Here is an 18,934-nt window from a genome sequence, read left to right as displayed (position 1 = left end):
CATTAGGGGCAAGATCTTTCTCTTCACTTGCATCTCCAAACCAGATGATCTATCATCCTATCCAGTGGGTACTTTGGACCTTTTCCCAGGAGACAAAATGACCAGTGTGAAACTCACCCATGTGTTCCATATATTCCCAAAATCTTGTATGTATAAAGCTGTCTGTAGTGCTTAGGTTGAGACTTGTGTTGAAGCAGTCAGTGTGCAAAGCTAGCCCTCACCTGCATTCAAAGATAAAATCTAGAAATTACAGGTATCTACCTCCATGACCCTCATGACCTGGTGATAGGCACAAGAATCGAGCCTTTTGTTTTAAGATTGGATTAGCTAAGTCATGATTATGCTTAACTAACGACAGCAGCGTGAAGCTCAGGACTGCTCTGTGTGCTGGGGCCTCGCCTTGACACTCCTTTTAGTCAGCGATACCTGGTCTAAAACAATATAAAATGTGCAGATTGCTTGCAGCAACAGAGAAAAATTATGCAAATAGTATAAAAGTCTTACATTCTTGATTTTTTGTGTCTGTTCATGAGGGGAGGGATGTCAGCATCTTTATGTAGATATATGTCCATCTTGTGAGTTGTGTATCATTAAGTAATAAAAATGGCCTCATATCAGTTTCCTTCAGCCTGGAACTGTGTACTAGGCTGTGCCATAACTTCTATATTAGGACTACATTCCTGATAAAATGGCCACTCACCTCCATCTAATGCAAAGGTAAAGAATCCTTCCTTAGTATTCCCATACTTCAAACAGAATATACCTTTGGGTACTTGTGGGTTATCGGGGGACATCGCTTTAAAAATAGGTTAGGTTAATGTGTGTGGATGAATGACATATACTTGAAAGTTATTATATTTGATTTCAATAAATGACAACTAACCTTACCTAACCTATTTTTAAAGCGACGTGTCCCGATAACCCACAAGTACCTACTATTGTATTATCAGAGCTCAGTGTAGATGATCTTGGATCATCTAATCCCAAGATGAACAAGAGTTTCGGCAGGTATATGCATATGGCATGTGCAGTAGTCAGTGTATACTGAAAATAAATTTTACATACTTTTGTGAATCAGTTCACATCTTCATTGAATTTTATTTACATAAGAATAATAGTAATACCTCTTTGATTTGAAACTATGGTACAGTCAGCACAGGATTATGAATGTCCTGTTTCAGGTACAAAAATGATTAGCAACCAGCAAAAATAACATATCACATACCAACATTGTCAAGCATACAGAATATGTAGATGTATAACAGGTAACTTCATATTGAAACATTTCCATGGTGCTTGTAAAATAAATTTAAAAAGTAACATATGACTATTTTATCACTTTTCTCTACATTACAGACACATTTCAAGTTCTGAAGTATAATCAGTGCATGCATGTTCTACCATACATTTTACATGTCAGTTACACTTGTTACATTTCCTCAGCTGTGTCTCTTAAAATATGTAATGTGTGTAATGCCTTACAAAATTTAATACTACACATTATATATGGTGGTATATTATTATGTCATCTTGGTTAAAATCACTAATATTTACAAAATGCTGGTACTGTGTCAGCTACTACCTGCTCTTGTAAGTCCATGCAGCAGAGTTCTTCTTGAAAAGCTGTCACTCAGCTAGTCAAGAAATTACCCACCTTTCATGGAATTAAAAGGTTCAACATTGTGTTCATAAGATCCTGCCACTGGACCCCGTCCTAAGCTAAATGAATCCTATTCGCATCCTCACCTTATCTCCTTTAAGCTGAAACGTATTCATACATATTATGATGTTATTGATATTGCAGGGTATATACAAGTGTACAAACACCACATCAAAGATAAGTGTTGTTCTTTGTCAATAACTGACATCATACATTGTGAGTAGGAATGGTTTCAATCGAAATATCGTCATTAAAATGTTCTTTGATTTTTTAAACCGTATAAAGCACTAAACACAAATGAAGTACATATAAAACATAACTGATGTAATCTGTATGGCAGAGCAGGTACTGTATATACAGAACTGCAATATATCTACTGCATACCATCTTTACCTATTATTAAAGTTCTGGTGGAATAATTATTACATTACACGTATTAAAACAGGTGACTAACATCTGATTAGAATGTACCAAGGCATTGTAGTCGGAGACAAACATAATATCCATTTTTACAAGGTGCAGTTGGAAGAATCTTCTGCTTGCTTTCTTGTTATAAAAGCTGCCTTATCAAAAGTTTGCAGTTCTGTATGTTTATAATGTTCCCAGCACAAGTCTTGATCATCTTGAACATCAGACATTGTGGGGAAGTGATTTTGTCTCTGAGTTTACCTTTTTGCTAACAGTTCTTTTCAAGTGAATCAATGGCTGAGGTGCTCTCTTATCAAGAACTGTGCTGGGAACAGTCATTTACCAGTGAGGAAATACAGACCCAAAAACAGTCCGAAAGTCATACATATACAATGTGAGGAGATGAAAGGTCAGTAAGTTTTGTGTGCTCTGCATTCAATAATAATATTTTTACAATGAAAAGAAGAGCTGGTAACAAATTTATGACTTAGATGGAAAGTTCAGTTGCTGAAAACCTATTACATCATATAGGTCTGTGTAAACAAACATCAGTGCAATAAAGCCCTACAAGTAATCCTGTAGCTGTTCTTTGCTAATACTGAAACACATGTAACAAAGCAAAAATAAATACCCTGCAATTAACATATCTGTGTATACAATATAAATTCTCTGTCATGGATATTAAAACTAATACGGTAATAAAGACAGTCCACACAGCTTCTAAAATTTTAGCACACTGTTAAAAATATAATTTGGAACTGGAATATTTCAGAAAAGGTGAAACTTATGTTACATAAAATGTATTACTTATTATTTTGACATATGGAGAAAACTTGGAAATGGATTAAGATACAGCAAGCAGACCATTAGCAGCAGAGATAAAGTTTCCATAGAGTATAAGAGGTCAGACAAGAAGGGATAAAATCTGGGTCCAGGACATAGGCAAGATTTGCAAGTAGAGACGCATCAAAAATTTCATCAAATTAAGGACACTGGAGAATGCTGGAGGAGGCTTTGTCGTAAGGTGGCTCATCCTGATGAAAACATTAATGGATGGTGACAGTATACTCCAAATTCTCTATGGGTGGGTTATTTGATTGAATATTATCTATGCTGAAAATGAGTGCCATGCAGGTTTGTGGTAAATCACACATGAGGTATGTTTATTAGTTATTGATCAATTTCAAAAACATACTAAAGTAGTGGGGTTGCAAGGCATAGTGATGCACCTCTTATAGCCTCTCCTATCCAATTGCCAATTCTCATGGTGCAGCCTTTTCCTACTAAAATCCTCTGGGGACCGAGTCACAGCAGTATAACTGTTGCATCAAGTACAGAGGAAATGCTGTATGTAATAGCAGGTCCAGATGCTAGAAAGGTAGCAGCCCTACCACTGGACTCGCCTTCTTTTGGCTAGCAACCAATCAAAGGGGCATATATTACTTTCTAGGCAAAAGAAAACAAACAGAACCTGATAGATACACAAGTAAGACTAAACCTATCATGTGGATATCTGATGGTACACTAACTGAAGGGAAAGAAGAAGAAAATGAAACCTTTTACAACACACTACAACAAATTTTGAACAAGACAAATCAAATATGGTAACTATAATGGGGGATTTTAATTCTGTAGTTGGTAATAGCAAAATTCACAGCAATATTGGCCATCATGGCAAAAACACATACAACAGAAATGGAAAAAAATTGATAGATTTCGTTGTATTTAACAACATGGAAATTATGAACACTTTCTTCCAACAGAAAAATATCCACCTGGCCAGCTAGAGGACAAACATCCATATAATTGATTATATTGTTTGTAATGTAAAATTATCAGATATGGTACTTGATACAAGAGTATATCATGGGCCTGAAATTGAATTTGATCGTTATCTTGTCATCACCTATTTCAATACCTCCAAGATGGATCCTCAAATGCCAAACTAAAAGAACAATATAAATTAGTTTTAAAGTAGATCTGTTACAAGATTCAAGCATAACATGGTTGTTTGAGAGAAGAGTCAGTATCCTAACACAAGAAATAGAACAGAGCCACGATACAGAAAAAGAATGGGAAAACCTAAAGAAAATACTCAAGTAAGTAGGAAAAGAAAGCATTGGAATGGAAAGGAAATGGTGTCAAAGAAAAAAATTAGGGAAATGGGATGAACACCTCGCCAAAGATAAAAGAGAAGCATATAAGGAAAGTTTATCAATGAGATTTATAGAAGATGAAATTGAATACAAAAGATATAGGGCTGTAGCAAAAAGAGAAGTGCAACAGAAAAGAGATATGTGGAATACTTTTATATCAAGTTCAGAAAACAATGAATCAAAACCATGACCAAAACATACAAAATCATTAGAATGTTGAAAAATGATACAAAAGAACCAGTGAAAATCAATCCAATAACAAAGGAATCCTGGTTGCAACATTTCCAAGACTTATGGACTCAAAAAGAAGACACATTTCTTACAGGTTATGGAGATATAAGTTACAATGAACTGGCTCAGAATGAAGAGTGCAGGTGCAAATTTTAATGATTATAATAATGAATTTTTGGTTTCATAAAAGCAGGGAATTTTATAACCAAGTGAATCACATTTCCTAAAGGCAGTAAACCAAGAATGAATTCCGAAGTTTTAATGAGTCCAGCAGTTTAGAGGCATTGTCATAATACACCAACCTTAAAAAGTTAATGTAAACATTTGTTTTTACTGTGAAATAGATACCTATGTTTTATAAGATAATTTTAAAAAAAAAATTGAGTTTTTAGTTAAATATTCTGATCTTCAGACATACTGTGTAGTGTCAAGAAAATATTTAATTTTCTGTGCTTTACCACGAGAAAGTTAAAGCATATATCACACTACATTGGACTGTTATGTCAGTCCATAAAACCACTATTTCTGAGATCATGGAAGAACATAACAACATTCCCATCTGCCACATTTTGATGCTAAATCATTCATACATATATACAAATTCCTTAAATACATTCACTCTGCACTCCTTTCTATCTGCACCTGCAAATCATGTGCTGTACAAGCATACATGTTATGAAAAACTTTTATGGCAACATAAATCACTGAAGTCATCATGGGATGAAAACTGTCATTGTTGAATAAACCTCCTGACAATTATTAGCTCCTTTTCCCATCATCAGTATTGATGTGACATCTTTATTTATCTTCCCCTTACTCTAAAGTTTGATGAAGCATAATTTGTGGCTCTGCATTGGAGGGTTACAATCTTCATGCTTTATCCACCCCTCACCTCTGACACAGACAAGCATCGTGCCTTGACCTGTTTGTTCTTGGTGCTACTGATATGGCCATAGATCACTGTCCTCTACCTACTTACCAAATTCTCACGGAACAGATGTCCGTCTTGTACTGCGGAGTATCCAGTTTGAATCATAATGTTGCATGTTTTCCCTCAATCTATGCCAATGTCAGAATAGTACCTTCAAAATGGCCATGACCATTGCCTTCCAAATTCTTACATAATTGATAATCATGATTACATTCACATCACAACTGATGTAGTTGGAACATTGTCGCTAAATAAACTAAGAATGAATAAGTAACTAAAGCTCCTCATAACCGGAAGCAGCTTCCAAAATGTTGGGGTTTTTATCCAACGATGACATGACTTACAGCCTGAAAAGTTCTCAGTAAAGCAAGTATATTGTCTTTCTACTATACAACTGTAGTAACATGAGTCACGTAAAATCGAAAAACATAATACTTATAACCCTTTCATTGACATATTTTGCAAGCACCATCCTCAGGTTATGTTCTTTTTTCTCCCCTTCAGGTATTATATGACATTTAATAGATTATCTCAATTTTAGTATGACAAAGTAGGTTACATTTTAAATTTGTTCTTTAAACGTGGTGATAAAATTAAAGTGTTCACGATACATAACTTAACATATTCATAAATTGTCATTGGCGAATTATGCCCGGTGTTGTCTGTAGACAAAGGGACACACACAGTAACACAAATGTGAGACAACACATGGCAGAGATTGGGAAGCCAAAGACTGACATAAAACAAGAGCAACTTCAGTACGCTAGGAGTAAATGAATAAGATAAAACCAAGTATAAGAGCAAAAGGTACTTTGAGATTGGCAGTGAATGGGTTACAAATTGAAACACAAACAGAACACATTACATTATACATACTGTGTGTGGCTACGGTTCCTTTGGCAGTCATTTGAAACACTGGGTCCTGTGGTGCTTACTGGCGTATATTTGTAACCACTCCCATTACCCTGATCTTTATGGAGAGGAATATTATTATGATGTCTCGTTTCATTTATAATTATAGAATCATGTTGGGAATGTTTTGGGGAGTTATTTCTCCGACGGCGTTGTTTCCAGTGACAGCACATCCAGACCATTATTGGTATTAAAACTAGTGCAGCAGGGATGAGGAACAGCAGTGGAAGTGAAGATGATGGTGTGCTGTCTGAGGAAGTGCGTTCTGCAGAGAAACAAATAGACGAAAGGTGTATTTGAATGGGGTACACATTTTCTGCATGCATATGTAAGTGATTTTTTCTGTGGTGTTCATTTATAGTAGATGTAAACTTCTTGCTGCAAAGAAATCACTGAGTGTTGCAATTCATGCTCTACTAATTATGTTTAATATTCATAGTGAAATTTGCATTCTAGACATAAATTACACCTAATTTAACAGAAGAGCATAATTTCTCACCTTCTAGAGTATGTGTCAGGACTGTTAAGTATGCACCTCTATATTGGAATCCCTTTAGATTCACTGCTAGACATGTGTAGTAGCCGTTGTCCAGTGCAGAGCTCCGAGGAAGAATCAACTTACTGATGTACACTTCACCTGCCAATTCCCGCTCTCCACTTGAATTCATCCGCTGAAAACACAGAAAGTCAAACTGTTCTGAGACAATACAAGAATATAATGAAGCAGACCTATCCTTCTAGCATCATTTCCATTAAATACATAAAAGAAAAGCCTCTAAATATCACAATTTCTAATCTTCTGTTTCAGACCTTACTGAATCACTTGTAATTTGATGTATTCTATTTTGCATCCATTTTTGTGCACTTTTTGTAAGAGGTACATAAAACAGACACATTACGGGTTGGTGTCATGAATCTGTCCCTATGTTACATCTGTGAACTAAGAACAGATTTAGCTGATATTTAGTTTTGAGGGGTGGGGATCTATGCAAGAAAGATGCCAAACAAAATTAATTTTGATTTGTACAGATCCAATATAACATTCCCTCTCCATTAAGCTCAAATTGAACTCCAAATATCTCCTGAAAAATGGCTCACAAAAAGGGTTCACCACATGAAATACTGTCAATTAGTTTGGCACAGGAGAATTTGGAAATGCATCCCTAACTCATTCTGGCAAGTTAAATAAGAACAAGTTGCCAGGTAGTGTACAACAATAAATACTTTTTGCACTTATGAAAAATACATCCTTATACTTCAACTGTTGAAAGACAACTGATGGACCGGCACGAGGCAGATTATAACATCATGTGATCTGTATGGCCTCTTATATAGACACAGCAATACTGTGTGCTTATTAATCCAATCAAAACTGTATTAAATTGTTCATTCTTCATAAAAGATCAGCAGTGCCAATAATCATGACTAGGTACATGACAGATGTCTGCATGGACATTCTTAATATATGACAATGAATAGTATTCACCTCATATGTATCATTTAGAAAAGGTATTAGACCATCATTTGAAGTTCTGCCATCTGTGCGTCGCAGCCAATAGAAAACGGGGCGAACTTTACTGTGGACACGACACTGGAAAACAGCAGGTTTTCCTTTCTGAACAGTCACATTGCTTGGCTGTCCTTGTAGAATTTCTGGTGAACCAAATATTTCTGAAAAGATCAGTGCATTCTGTGTTAATGTAATCATAGCTATGGTTCAAGGAAAAGAACTCAAACCCACTGGCCACTTAATAAACTCCACTTGTCTGCAATTTTTCAGATAACAGATAGTTAAGATCTAAACTTTAAACATTAAAATTATGGAATACAGGTAGCATGTTACTTAATTTGTGTTTTGCACACTTTAACACATTAGAGGAGTGGTCCATGAGCATCAATCAGGTGGCCCCTGAAACAATGGAAATGGGAGAGGCCAAAAGAATAGGAATTTATTTTTCCCCAGCCACCTGAAGATAGAAATAGAATTAATTTCTGAAACATGGTTTTAATAAATAAAAAGACAACTGACATTAAAAATGAAAAACAGTCACAAGCAATGTTCTGCACCACTGTCATAAACCTTTAAATTTCACCGTAAAAGTGCAGGTTATTTTAATATCTGATAGTTGTTCAGCTGGTCAATAAATTTTATGTGTTTATAGAACCAAATGGTTCATCATCATGTCCACAAAAATCCTAACTTGAACCATTCCTAGCTAGTGTAATTATTAATTTCATATCTTCACACCCAGGGCTGGCCTTAGGGGTGGAAAAGCCAAGCTTTTGCTGAGATTACCAAGCTGAAGGCCATACCATAGTCAGTAACTCTAGAGAAGTTATTAATACCATTTGTTTTAACTACATGAAGCAAAATGTGAATAGCGTGATTTTATGTGTGTAAGACACAGAAGTATAAAAATACTGATACATCTTACCCATCCAAATGTGGAGGGAACCTGTGTATTTGCTCACAACACTATACTGAACAACCTGCAGATTGTCTTATATCATATGTATGAGTCATTACTGTACCTGAAAATATAGTTTACTGGTGCAAACTCCTTGTTAAAAAATTGATAGTATAACCCCTGCATCACATTTATTGATTTAATCATCCTAACAAAATTAGATATTTACTATAAACCGTAAAACTCCAATCTATGTAATTTTTTTTCAATTTCTTTGTTACATCATTTTTCTTATCCCCATATCAGCTTACCAACAACTTCCAACTCGTAAGTCTGAGTGACTTTGAAATTTTTTGACGTCTTATTTCGGTGTGACATCAAACAGCGGTATAGTCCAGTATCTCCTTCTGTGGTTATGTTTAGAACCAGGGTAGCTCGGCATGGGTTGAGGTTGTACCCACATATGGCTGTCCATGTTTCATTACTTGATATGGACTGACATGGGGTGAAGTTGTGTCCAAACCCACACCTCTGAAATTAAGATACAAATTTCAATTGGAAAGCCACAAATCCACCTTTAGTACAAGAAACAGTTAACAGTGATTCTATGATAGCATGCAGTCTTTCATACTGTTCTGTATTGGAAGAAACACACTGCTTCCATCTTCATGGCAGAAGTGAAGCTGAGATGGTAGGTTCCATAAAGATGGCAGAAGTTTTGTCTGATACAACAGTGTTACAATCTAGAAAACTCTTCACTACACATGGATCACCACTGAAACCAAACATCTTATGTAAGAATAAGTCTATACATTGTATTTTACTTATGTTTCTAAAAAAAATATGCGTATAAAACAAATTATCAGTTTAGAAAGGTTAGAACAAGCTTATGGCAAGCAGGAAAAGATACAATGAAAAACTACAGAATGATCTCCCCAACATGACTCCTACAGAAGTTCCTGGTTCAATAATAACCTCAGCTGTTAGCATACCAAAACTTGTCAGTACACAGACAACCAGTAACCTAAAGATTATAAGTACGTAGGGCAGTCAAAAAGTTCCAGGAATTGTGGTATAGCACTGTAATGGTAGGACATATGGCAACGCTTACCTAATCACCTTCAAAGTAGGACACTTGCGCACATACACTCACTTGCTCCATCCATCCTGCCATTGTTGGAAGCACCGGCGGAAGGCTTCGTTTGGAATCTTCTGGAGTTTGGCCGTCGCATTCGATTTGATGTCCTCCGTGGTTGCGAAATGCGTCCCCTTGAGGCCCATTTTCAGAGTAGGGAACAGCCAGAAGTCACTCGGAGCGAGATCTGGAGAGTATGGTGGTTGGGTGATGACGGGAATGCTTTTCTCGGCGAGGAATTGCTGCACAACCAGCTATGTGTCGAATGTGACGGCCGGACTCCAGAAGATTCCAAACGAAGCCTTCCGCCGGTGCTTCCAACAATGGCAGGATGGATGGAGCAAGTGAGTGGATGTGCGCAAGGGTCCTACTTTGAAGGTGATTAGGTAAGCATTGCCATATGTCCTACCATTACAGTGCTATACCACAATTCCGGGAACTTTTTGATTGCCCCTCGTATATGAATCCTGTTAGGAGCGTAACACTCTGTCCATCACCAATATCAGCATCATAGCAGGGCTGGCAGTAAACAAAATCTTTCATATCTGGGTATACATTTATTTATTAAAGTATATAAATGTCATATGGTGCGTGAAATACCACACGTAAGATACCGAGGGTAAACAAAAAGGCAAAATTTTTGAGTATGTATCTAAACTTATGCTACACATACTAATTTTAGTGTACAAAACTTGTCACACTCATCTGCTAACCAAGTACTTTCACTCATTCCTTAATAATTTCATCACTTGCTGTTCCATTTTTTGCATTCACTTGGCTTCTTCCTCCCTACTGATAATATCTCCGACATACTGCCGCTGATGGAAGAGTCTATTCCATAAATGGGAGAAATAGTTGGCAGCATTTTGTTGGCTTAATCAAGATCCTGTTCTTCATACGTACACATTTGTTTTCTAGGCATTTGCCTGGAGGGACTAAGAAACACAATAAAAACCTCCAGGATACTCCATGTTCTTGCTGAGAATAAGCATATTCCATAAAAATGTTTAGAAGTATTACCACTTTCACCAGCTTGCTTTGTTATGCTTATTAAATATATTTTTCGCAATAGGTAAAATCCATAATACCATAAATGGGATGTAATGGGCCAAACATTGTCACAAACCTTTTGCAGATCATTTGAAGCTTCCTATGTATTTTGGAGATAGCCTATTATAATATTGTATTCGAGCATCATGTTGTTAAATGGTTATAATATGCTTACTTCTTTACATAACAGGCGCCATATACGCCCACAAAACTAGACGTCAATTAATTTGTTACTACAAGCCCATTTAATTTCTTTACTCTCAAGGAATTTAAAAAAATTGTGATTCTTATCTATCTGCTGTTTCACGTACAAGTGTCAAACACGCTACTGACTAAAAATCCCTAACATAAAATAAAAAGTTTCCAGGTAAAAATTGTCAGCTACAAGATGTTGCAGGCATATGCTTTGGTAATTTGTCATTACTGAACAAGCATTGTTACGGACAATGAGAACTGGCTATTATTTTTCAAAACTAATACCAGGAGGTGTTTCTTGGCCCTTGGATCAAACAGGAAGCCATTCTGGAGGGGAGAAAAATGTTGAACTAACCTGATTTATGTGTATCCTGTTGTGTGAAGACTGCCAAAAAGGTAAGCATATTATAACTGTCATAATAATGTTTAAAACTGAAGATACTTAATCAAAAATAAGCTTGACATTTGCTGGACTACAATATAAAAAAATGGCGGGCAACTGTTTACCTTATAGTGCCACATGACATCATGTGATTTGCAGTGTTCTTGATATGAAAAGCCTTGCCTGCCCTTGTTGCAGCACTGAAGACGTACTTCAGTCCCAGCAGGCACCATAATTTGTACTGGAGAAGACGGAGTAAACACAGACTGACCTAGAGAGTCTTCAATCAAAAGCAGATAAGTTCATCTAAAAGTCAAGTCATTTTTATGAACATACTATTATATATAATATGACTAGGGTTATCACAAGTAATTAATTTACACAGTTATTTCTCACATTTATTCAGCAAAATCTGACTTACATAAAATATTTTTAATTAACTAAGGTAACTCAAAGGTACAGAATCTTCCCTGAAAAGGTACTTTGTAGTACTCATATCTAAAGGTTTGGCACTGTATTCAGAAAGGCCTGCCACTTGATGTTATACTGAGCTAGATGAATTTAGTTAACACCATAATTTTCTAAGATCCATTTTAATAGTATCCTTCCTCCCTTCTATACCCAGGTCTCCCAAGAAGTCTTCTCATTTCAAACCAACAATCTGTAAAGACTTTTCATTTCTGCTCAGAGTGCTACATGTTCAGCCAAAACCATTTGGCCCACACTACATCATTTCAGTAACAATATTGCCATGAATGTGTAATAAGGAGCTCCAAAATATTGCCATGGATTTACTTTCATTATACCATTATATCCAAGTCTTCATAGGATTTCAATTTTGAAGATGTACTTCTGAAAGCATTCTAATAAAGTCTCCACTAAATCATAACCCATAACATTCTTTAATAGCTCCAATTTTAGGACGTCCTCCATTCACAAGTATTCCTAACACCAATAACAAAATGTTCCACTGTAACTGTATCTGCTGTTTCATCAGCTAATAGGTCTATTAACAAACTGGCAGAAAATTTCATCATGACTGCAAGTTTATTTAAAATACATCCACTGATATATTTTCATTTCATTTGGTAACAAATAGAGGGAGTTTCCAGGCCCATTCTGTAAGTGGCCCATTTAAACCTCTACTTTAATAATGCAGTAACGAAAGAAAATTAGTCATCATCTCAAGATGCTTTCATAACATAAACACATCCACTATTTCTGTGACCTCTTTTAATGACAACCACAAAGGATTACAGTCTCAACAACAGGTTTTATGTTTGTTCTGTTAAATTTCTCTTTTTTATGTTAATTTACACTTTTCTTGAGTTGTAGCACTCTGTTGCCTAGTTGGTAGAAACTAACGTTTCAGAAGACTGTACAGCTTCCATCTCCAATCCTGAAGATGGTAGCAGTATGTTCCACCAAAACATAGGTTAGCTAACTCAAGGCCACACAACGTTACAACCAAGATGACCAAGATCGACATCTTCACCGCCATGTGAATCTCAATCTCGAATTTCCACTCTTGACCTTCAAAGGAAGTAAGCTATTCGTCAACATCATAAAGTGAACTATTGAGATAACCTGGTATCGAGAAATGGTCGTTGTGGTACAGATATTGATTAGAAAACAGGTGAGATATACAAGATATTTTTTTCTGCAACGATATTAGGTCTCAGGGCCTGCCCAGCCACCTCTTAACCTCACTCACATAACCAACAGACTGGCAACCGACGTCACGATGAAAGAAAACAGCTTCAGGATTTACAACTTTGAAACAAAACTACTGTTGGCTACCATAACGAAACCCGTCGGCCCTCGCGTTGTTCAGAGGCAACGCTACTGGAAGAACTAGAACGGACCGCTTTAGCGAAAAGGAAAATCTGTATTAAGATTTCCATTTCGCTGCCAGAAACCGGCAGTTTAATAAACCTGGTTATACACACAACTCCGGTATCAGACAACACAATCTTGAGTGAAACTATCAACAATGTGCAATATCGTATGACTCTAACTTCAGGTTGAACGTCACGGCTAAGTGGTTATCACTCGTGATTCGTATCAAGGAGACTCCGGGTTCAAATATTTGGTCCGGAGACCGACCATCCTGGCGGTTTTCGTCATATTCCTCAGTCTCTCAAAGTTAAACGCCGGGATAGTACCTTAAATTAGGCAAAAGCTGCTTCCTTCCGCATTCTCTCCAGTCATTCAACACTATATGATAAGAGCTACTAACAGTATCAATAAATAAACAACAAATAAATTAACTGATAGTACAAGATTAAACTGCCATTTGGTGTTGTATTTCGTCTTTTCATCTCCTTTCCTAAAGCAGTGCTAATGTTACTAAAAGATTACACCAAGAAAGATGAGATAACAGAGGATGACATACAAGCGAGAAGAAAAATGGCTCTGGAAAACCTTATAAAAATAACAAAATGGGAAACAGGTGTAAACGGGAAGATGATATTAAAATGGATCTTAAACGGATTTAACCACACATATAAATGACTCGGAATAACTAACCTCTCAAACGCTCAGTCAAGTAGTTAGTTGGTTAAAGTCACTTGTTATAAGCATCAGAGAAATAAATAAAACACAATAAATCGTAATTACATAACTAAAGAAACAACCAAAGTAAGGAGCTGCTTCAACTGAATTAAAACACGGTGCTGTAAACAGTTCCCTGGCGGTCTTGTTATCTGGAGTGTAACGACCTAATTTGCTATATTCATTAAAATTATATAGGCCTGCTTACCTCTGTTCTGACCGGCCACAACAAGAAATGACCAATAGAATATGGCAGCAACTCGGTGCGTTTGAAACAATACTGACATTCTCGAAACAAATCCACCTGTAAGCACAATTCATATTATGAACACGTTCTATTGGCGTTCTTAACGACTTGTTACGAACTGACGCATCTGATGATAACCCTTTCTATGCTACGAACGAGACATATCGCTTTGCAGCAGATTTCTTTTTTTCTCCATACAAGTTATCTTCAGCTCTCATTAAAAAGAAAACTGCCCTGCTCTTTCTGATAACCATATGCAGCATGCGGAAAACTTATTTTATTACAACACACCAAAAACATATACAACGAATGATTCTCTAGTATCTGAGACTTCCGAGGTATCCAGTCGCATCAGAACCCTGATGATGGGGGACAGAGTTGGTTCCCGTTAACGCGGCCGATTTCCCGAGAACATTTTATTGAATGATTCTCTGCTGAACATATCAACATCGAACGTCTTAATTCGATTATCAAAGGTACTTAAGCCAACTTCAGTTTCTTTCTATTGTCATATGGGCTTCAAAATTCCTCGTGAAACCCTGACGTAAAGTTTCCCTTGTCCATAATCAACGCGCCATGAAGGGGTGTAGAGCAGTGGTTTCAACCTGGGGTACGCGTACCCCCGGGGGTACGTGAAATTTTTAAAAAAATATTATTTTATGATAAACACTGAATAATGAGTAATGTAATTTATTTAATTTATTTTAGATGTGGATTATATACTATGTATAACTTGAATTATTATACACCAACTTTGGGAGTAACAAGTTGAAAAGAAATTATATCTGGGGGTACGCGAACAAAACAAATCTACGTCACCCGAAAATGGACATAGAAACCGCAGATAAAAGAGTACAGACAATTACGAAACATAACGACAAATGGAATTAAAATTGCATTGGATTAACAAAAGGAATCTGTGTTTCAGTTTTTATAACCCAAATTCTGCGAGTGTCTGAGTCGGCCTAAGGTTTGGTGCCTGGATCATTATAAAGTTAACTAAATGTAACAGCTGATACTTCGATATTTTGCCTCCGGGCTTTCACTTGTGCGTTCTTTGTACAACTCACATAAAACGAAGACGCAGTGGGGGGGAGGGCCGCGTTGTCCACCCACTTCATAAACGTAACAACTGCAGACATCTGGAGGATTTCGATCTAATTTTGGTTTTATCGGTCCAATATAATCTCCACTCTCCAAGGCATTGGTTGAAAGATAACATTAAAACAAATATGAAAGAAATTGAGTATCAGGGAGTGGAGTGGATTCATCTAGCTCAGGATAACGACTATGGCGGGCTCTTGTAAGCATGGCAGGGAATATCTTCACCAGCGAAGCGACTGTCAGGTTCTCAAGGACTCTGCTCCACGGAGTTAGAGCACGTCACATTTTTCCTATCCGCCTCGTATCTGCGTTATTCTTTACACGTAAACATCGTTATTCACCGAAAATGCATCTGGATTTGGCAGACGTCTGAAAGTCTGAATTTATGGTCCCCACAGAATTAATTCTACTTTGCGTGTATTACTAAAGAACTTCACGAGTTCTTTCTTCAAAACCGTATTTCACTTCCGTGATTTCTGAGAGCAGCACTCCAAAAGTACTTTTTTTAGTATAATAAATTTTAACTTATTTATTATTTCATATTTTTAAAAGTCGGAACGGTGTTTCTTTCTGTTAAATGATGTCGACAGAATGTTACACATGACGACATGAGAAAATATACAACTCCCCCCCCCCCTCCCCAACTACGTCTTTGTGATGTTACATCCTCGCACTGGGGATACGCGGGGCTGTAATTTATTCATTGTTTTAATAAGATGTTTTATTTTTCTTTCCAAGGGGTAATGGTCCACATATTGACAAGTAACACAGAGACGGGATCCGATTCTTAAGCAATGTTTCTACTCTAACGTTTGCGAAAGTTTAAATTGGATATTTCATCCATATTCATTAAGATTTATATGTACATTATTCCTCTGCCATTTACTTATACGATGAGCGGTTTTTGTAAAAAAAAATCAATTAAGTACGTTTTTAGTTACATGCTCTGAACAATTATAAATCTAAATTAAATTCACTCACCAACTTTCAATCTAGATTTATTTTATTTTATTTATTTAGTGTTCTGTCTGACGACAGGTCCATATGAACAGGGTCCTTCCATCCCTTTCTCGGACTGGGACCTGTTCATATACGTTCTTGGCAGATGATCCAGAAGTGGTTTGCCATTGCCTTCTTCTGTGTGTGAATGGAGTAATTGTTGGGATGCCACGGAGAAACCGGGGAATCCCCCGGAGGAAAACTCCGTGTTGCCTAGACCACGGCCTTGCCCAACACAAGTTATAAATTCGGGCACCGCCGGGAATCGAAGAAATATATAAACACAAAAGACCTCCTATCAGGCCTGTGTGTTCACTCCGTGTACAGAATTAATAAAAAGGCTTCTACTGAGCACGAATTTCAAATTGTGAAGTTTCTCTCCGCTGTGTACTTAGCTTGATGTAACTTAATTTTTGTGGTCTTCTTTAAAACGTATTCCTATACCAAGATATTAGGAGCGCCTGCATCTTCTACCTAGTCCATAAATTTCCTGTAATTCAAATCGTTCCCCGTCTACGCTCACTAATTCATCACGTGCTACAGTAAAGCAAAGGGCCGCCTGCCTAATGAATAACGTAGTGTGGAAATGTAACTTCCTGACTTTATTGTTTTTCTCCCCTTTCATTGATTATAAATTATTTTCCTTGTACCAGCGTTTCCCCTGTTAAATATGGGCCCCGAACTATAGAAACGCTAGTCAATTTAATACAGCCCTAAGCTAAATTTCGCCTTCATCTACCTCCTGAGTCGCGAAAGATATGTTTATCGTAGCAATGCTTATTAACAAAGAAGAATTGCTGCGTTAAGAAGTCGCCATTCGATAAAAAAAATTTCCCATGCATGTTACGTGTCCCACGTGACCCATCCCCCGAGATTTAATCACGCCAGCCTCTGTATTCGCACTTAAAATAAAACTGAATTCACATATGACCGTGATATACTTAACGTACGCCCACGACGATTTGCAAATACCAGACAACACACCCTTATCAGGTTCATATTCACAAACAAAATGCTTTGCGTAACATCAGAGGCAAGCATTAAAGTGCGCTTACTATAGCAGTTTCAACAAAATCCATGTTTGACAATCGTCTACTGTCTGCAAATGCGACTGAAAGGTCGTTCGTCTGCGCGCTTTCATAAAATTCGAAGGGCCAACGACAGTTGGTAGACAGAAAAATCCGGGGTTGTCGGTAGAGGTAACCGACTGCCACTCGTAACAGTGTGCGCATCTCTATATGTTCTTAAGGGCTATGTGCGAACGACGAAACAGTCGTCAGACTGTTTGTCTTACGTGTGCGATAACCCTTAACCTATGAACTAGACGAAGTCCCCCCCCCCTCCGGTCATATCTGAGCATCTGACGAAAGATCCCAGTCCCCAGGAATGGAACCCGGAGCATGCATGATGCCGCAAGCCTGCTACTTTACTCAGTTATCAATTTCGGAGGAAACCTTTCCGAATTCAATCACTTAAAAAACCACGGACATGAGAATGTGATATTAAAACAGATCTTAGCGAAGACTGGCTGTGAATAAGATTAACTGACACTGGATCGTATCCTCTGGCAGGCTGTAGCAGTTTTGAACCTTTGTTCTATTATGACAAATCAAAATATGCCACAATTTGCCTTCAATAACAAATGTAATATGTTTCAACTACGCTGTTGTTTCTCACATTAACCAGACCTATTTAACGGATTAGTTTCTCGATTTGGACGCTTGAATTCGCGGCTGACAGAAAAACCTGCATATTCTGTTTATTAATCAAACCACAAATAGCACTATAACTTCAATAACGTTAATTGTGCGAACAGTCCTAAATGTTGAGCTGTAGTAGGCTAAATGAACCGCGATTCTAAATATTTACGTCATAAACTGTGTTGCTTTCGAGATTTAACGTTACTGCTTTCTTCAGGTTCACTTGTCACTGTTACGGAACAAAAATATAACTGTGCGATCTAAAACTTTCACGGCGAACCGAATTAATAAAATCTTCAGGGGCTGATGACCCCAGAGGATTTTATTAAAACTACATACCTCTCTAGCATTCATACTGTATTGTGTTATTGTATACGAAGGGCTTCCAGGTTTGAGCTGCATCGTTTCGTCAAACAATGCAGTTGCAGTCTTCAAGAACAGAAGACATAAAACGAGAAGATGGCAACTGCAATGTTTGTCGAAACTTCGGAATAGTTCCCAATAGACGACGCGGTTCTAACCTGCAAGCTCATTATATTTGACACAAGCGAAACGAAAGGGGCAAGGACAGACACCTTATTTGTGAGAATATGCTGATTGAATCGAATTAACAAACAACAATGTGCTACTTCTGGTATCAGTTGTTACCTTTTTTATTCCGTTTCTGTTGATGTTAGGAGCCTCCTTCGGTCAGATTGTAGCTCACAACTCGTGTTCTCAGAATAAAAGCTGCATGTTGTACATCTTTCAAGCCAACTCAGGGAAGATAACTAAAACACACAGAGCTCTCCTCCGCCGCCGCTGACGAAGCAGCCGATAACAGACGATTTCAGTTTCCATGCCTGCCCGTTATATTAAGTATG

At 37.2% G+C, this 18,934-nt stretch overlaps 1 protein-coding gene across 4 annotated transcripts; it reads right to left on the bottom strand.

Moving 5' to 3' along the window:
- Positions 1-1,078: 1,078 nt before the first annotated feature.
- On the bottom strand, positions 1,079-18,882 carry LOC110835677 (fibroblast growth factor receptor-like 1). 4 transcript variants are annotated; one of them, XM_087350575.1, is made up of 7 exons: positions 18,720-18,882; positions 14,230-14,325; positions 11,594-11,748; positions 9,018-9,237; positions 7,785-7,969; positions 6,798-6,969; positions 1,079-6,563 (listed from the first exon to the last, which is right to left on the bottom strand). In XM_087350575.1, exons 2-7 carry the CDS (start codon positions 14,306-14,308, stop codon positions 6,253-6,255), a joined length of 1,122 nt encoding a protein of 373 aa, XP_087206701.1. In that variant the 5' UTR covers positions 14,309-14,325; positions 18,720-18,882; the 3' UTR covers positions 1,079-6,252. The 4 variants fall into 4 exon arrangements, with proteins under 4 accessions (XP_087206701.1, XP_087206702.1, XP_021931852.1 ...); XM_087350576.1 differs by lacking the exon at positions 14,230-14,325 and having other exon boundaries at positions 18,720-18,880; XM_022076160.2 differs by lacking the exons at positions 14,230-14,325; positions 18,720-18,882 and adding an exon at positions 13,183-14,120.
- Between the last annotated feature and the right edge of the window lie 52 nt (positions 18,883-18,934).

The sequence above is a fragment of the Zootermopsis nevadensis genome, unplaced genomic scaffold, assembly GCF_977971745.1.
Source record: "Zootermopsis nevadensis isolate Lab colony 2312 unplaced genomic scaffold, Znev_1.0 Znev_ptg000017l, whole genome shotgun sequence".
Classification (NCBI taxonomy): Eukaryota; Metazoa; Arthropoda; class Insecta; order Blattodea; family Termopsidae; genus Zootermopsis; species Zootermopsis nevadensis.
This window is presented reverse-complemented; position numbering and strand designations above follow the sequence as displayed.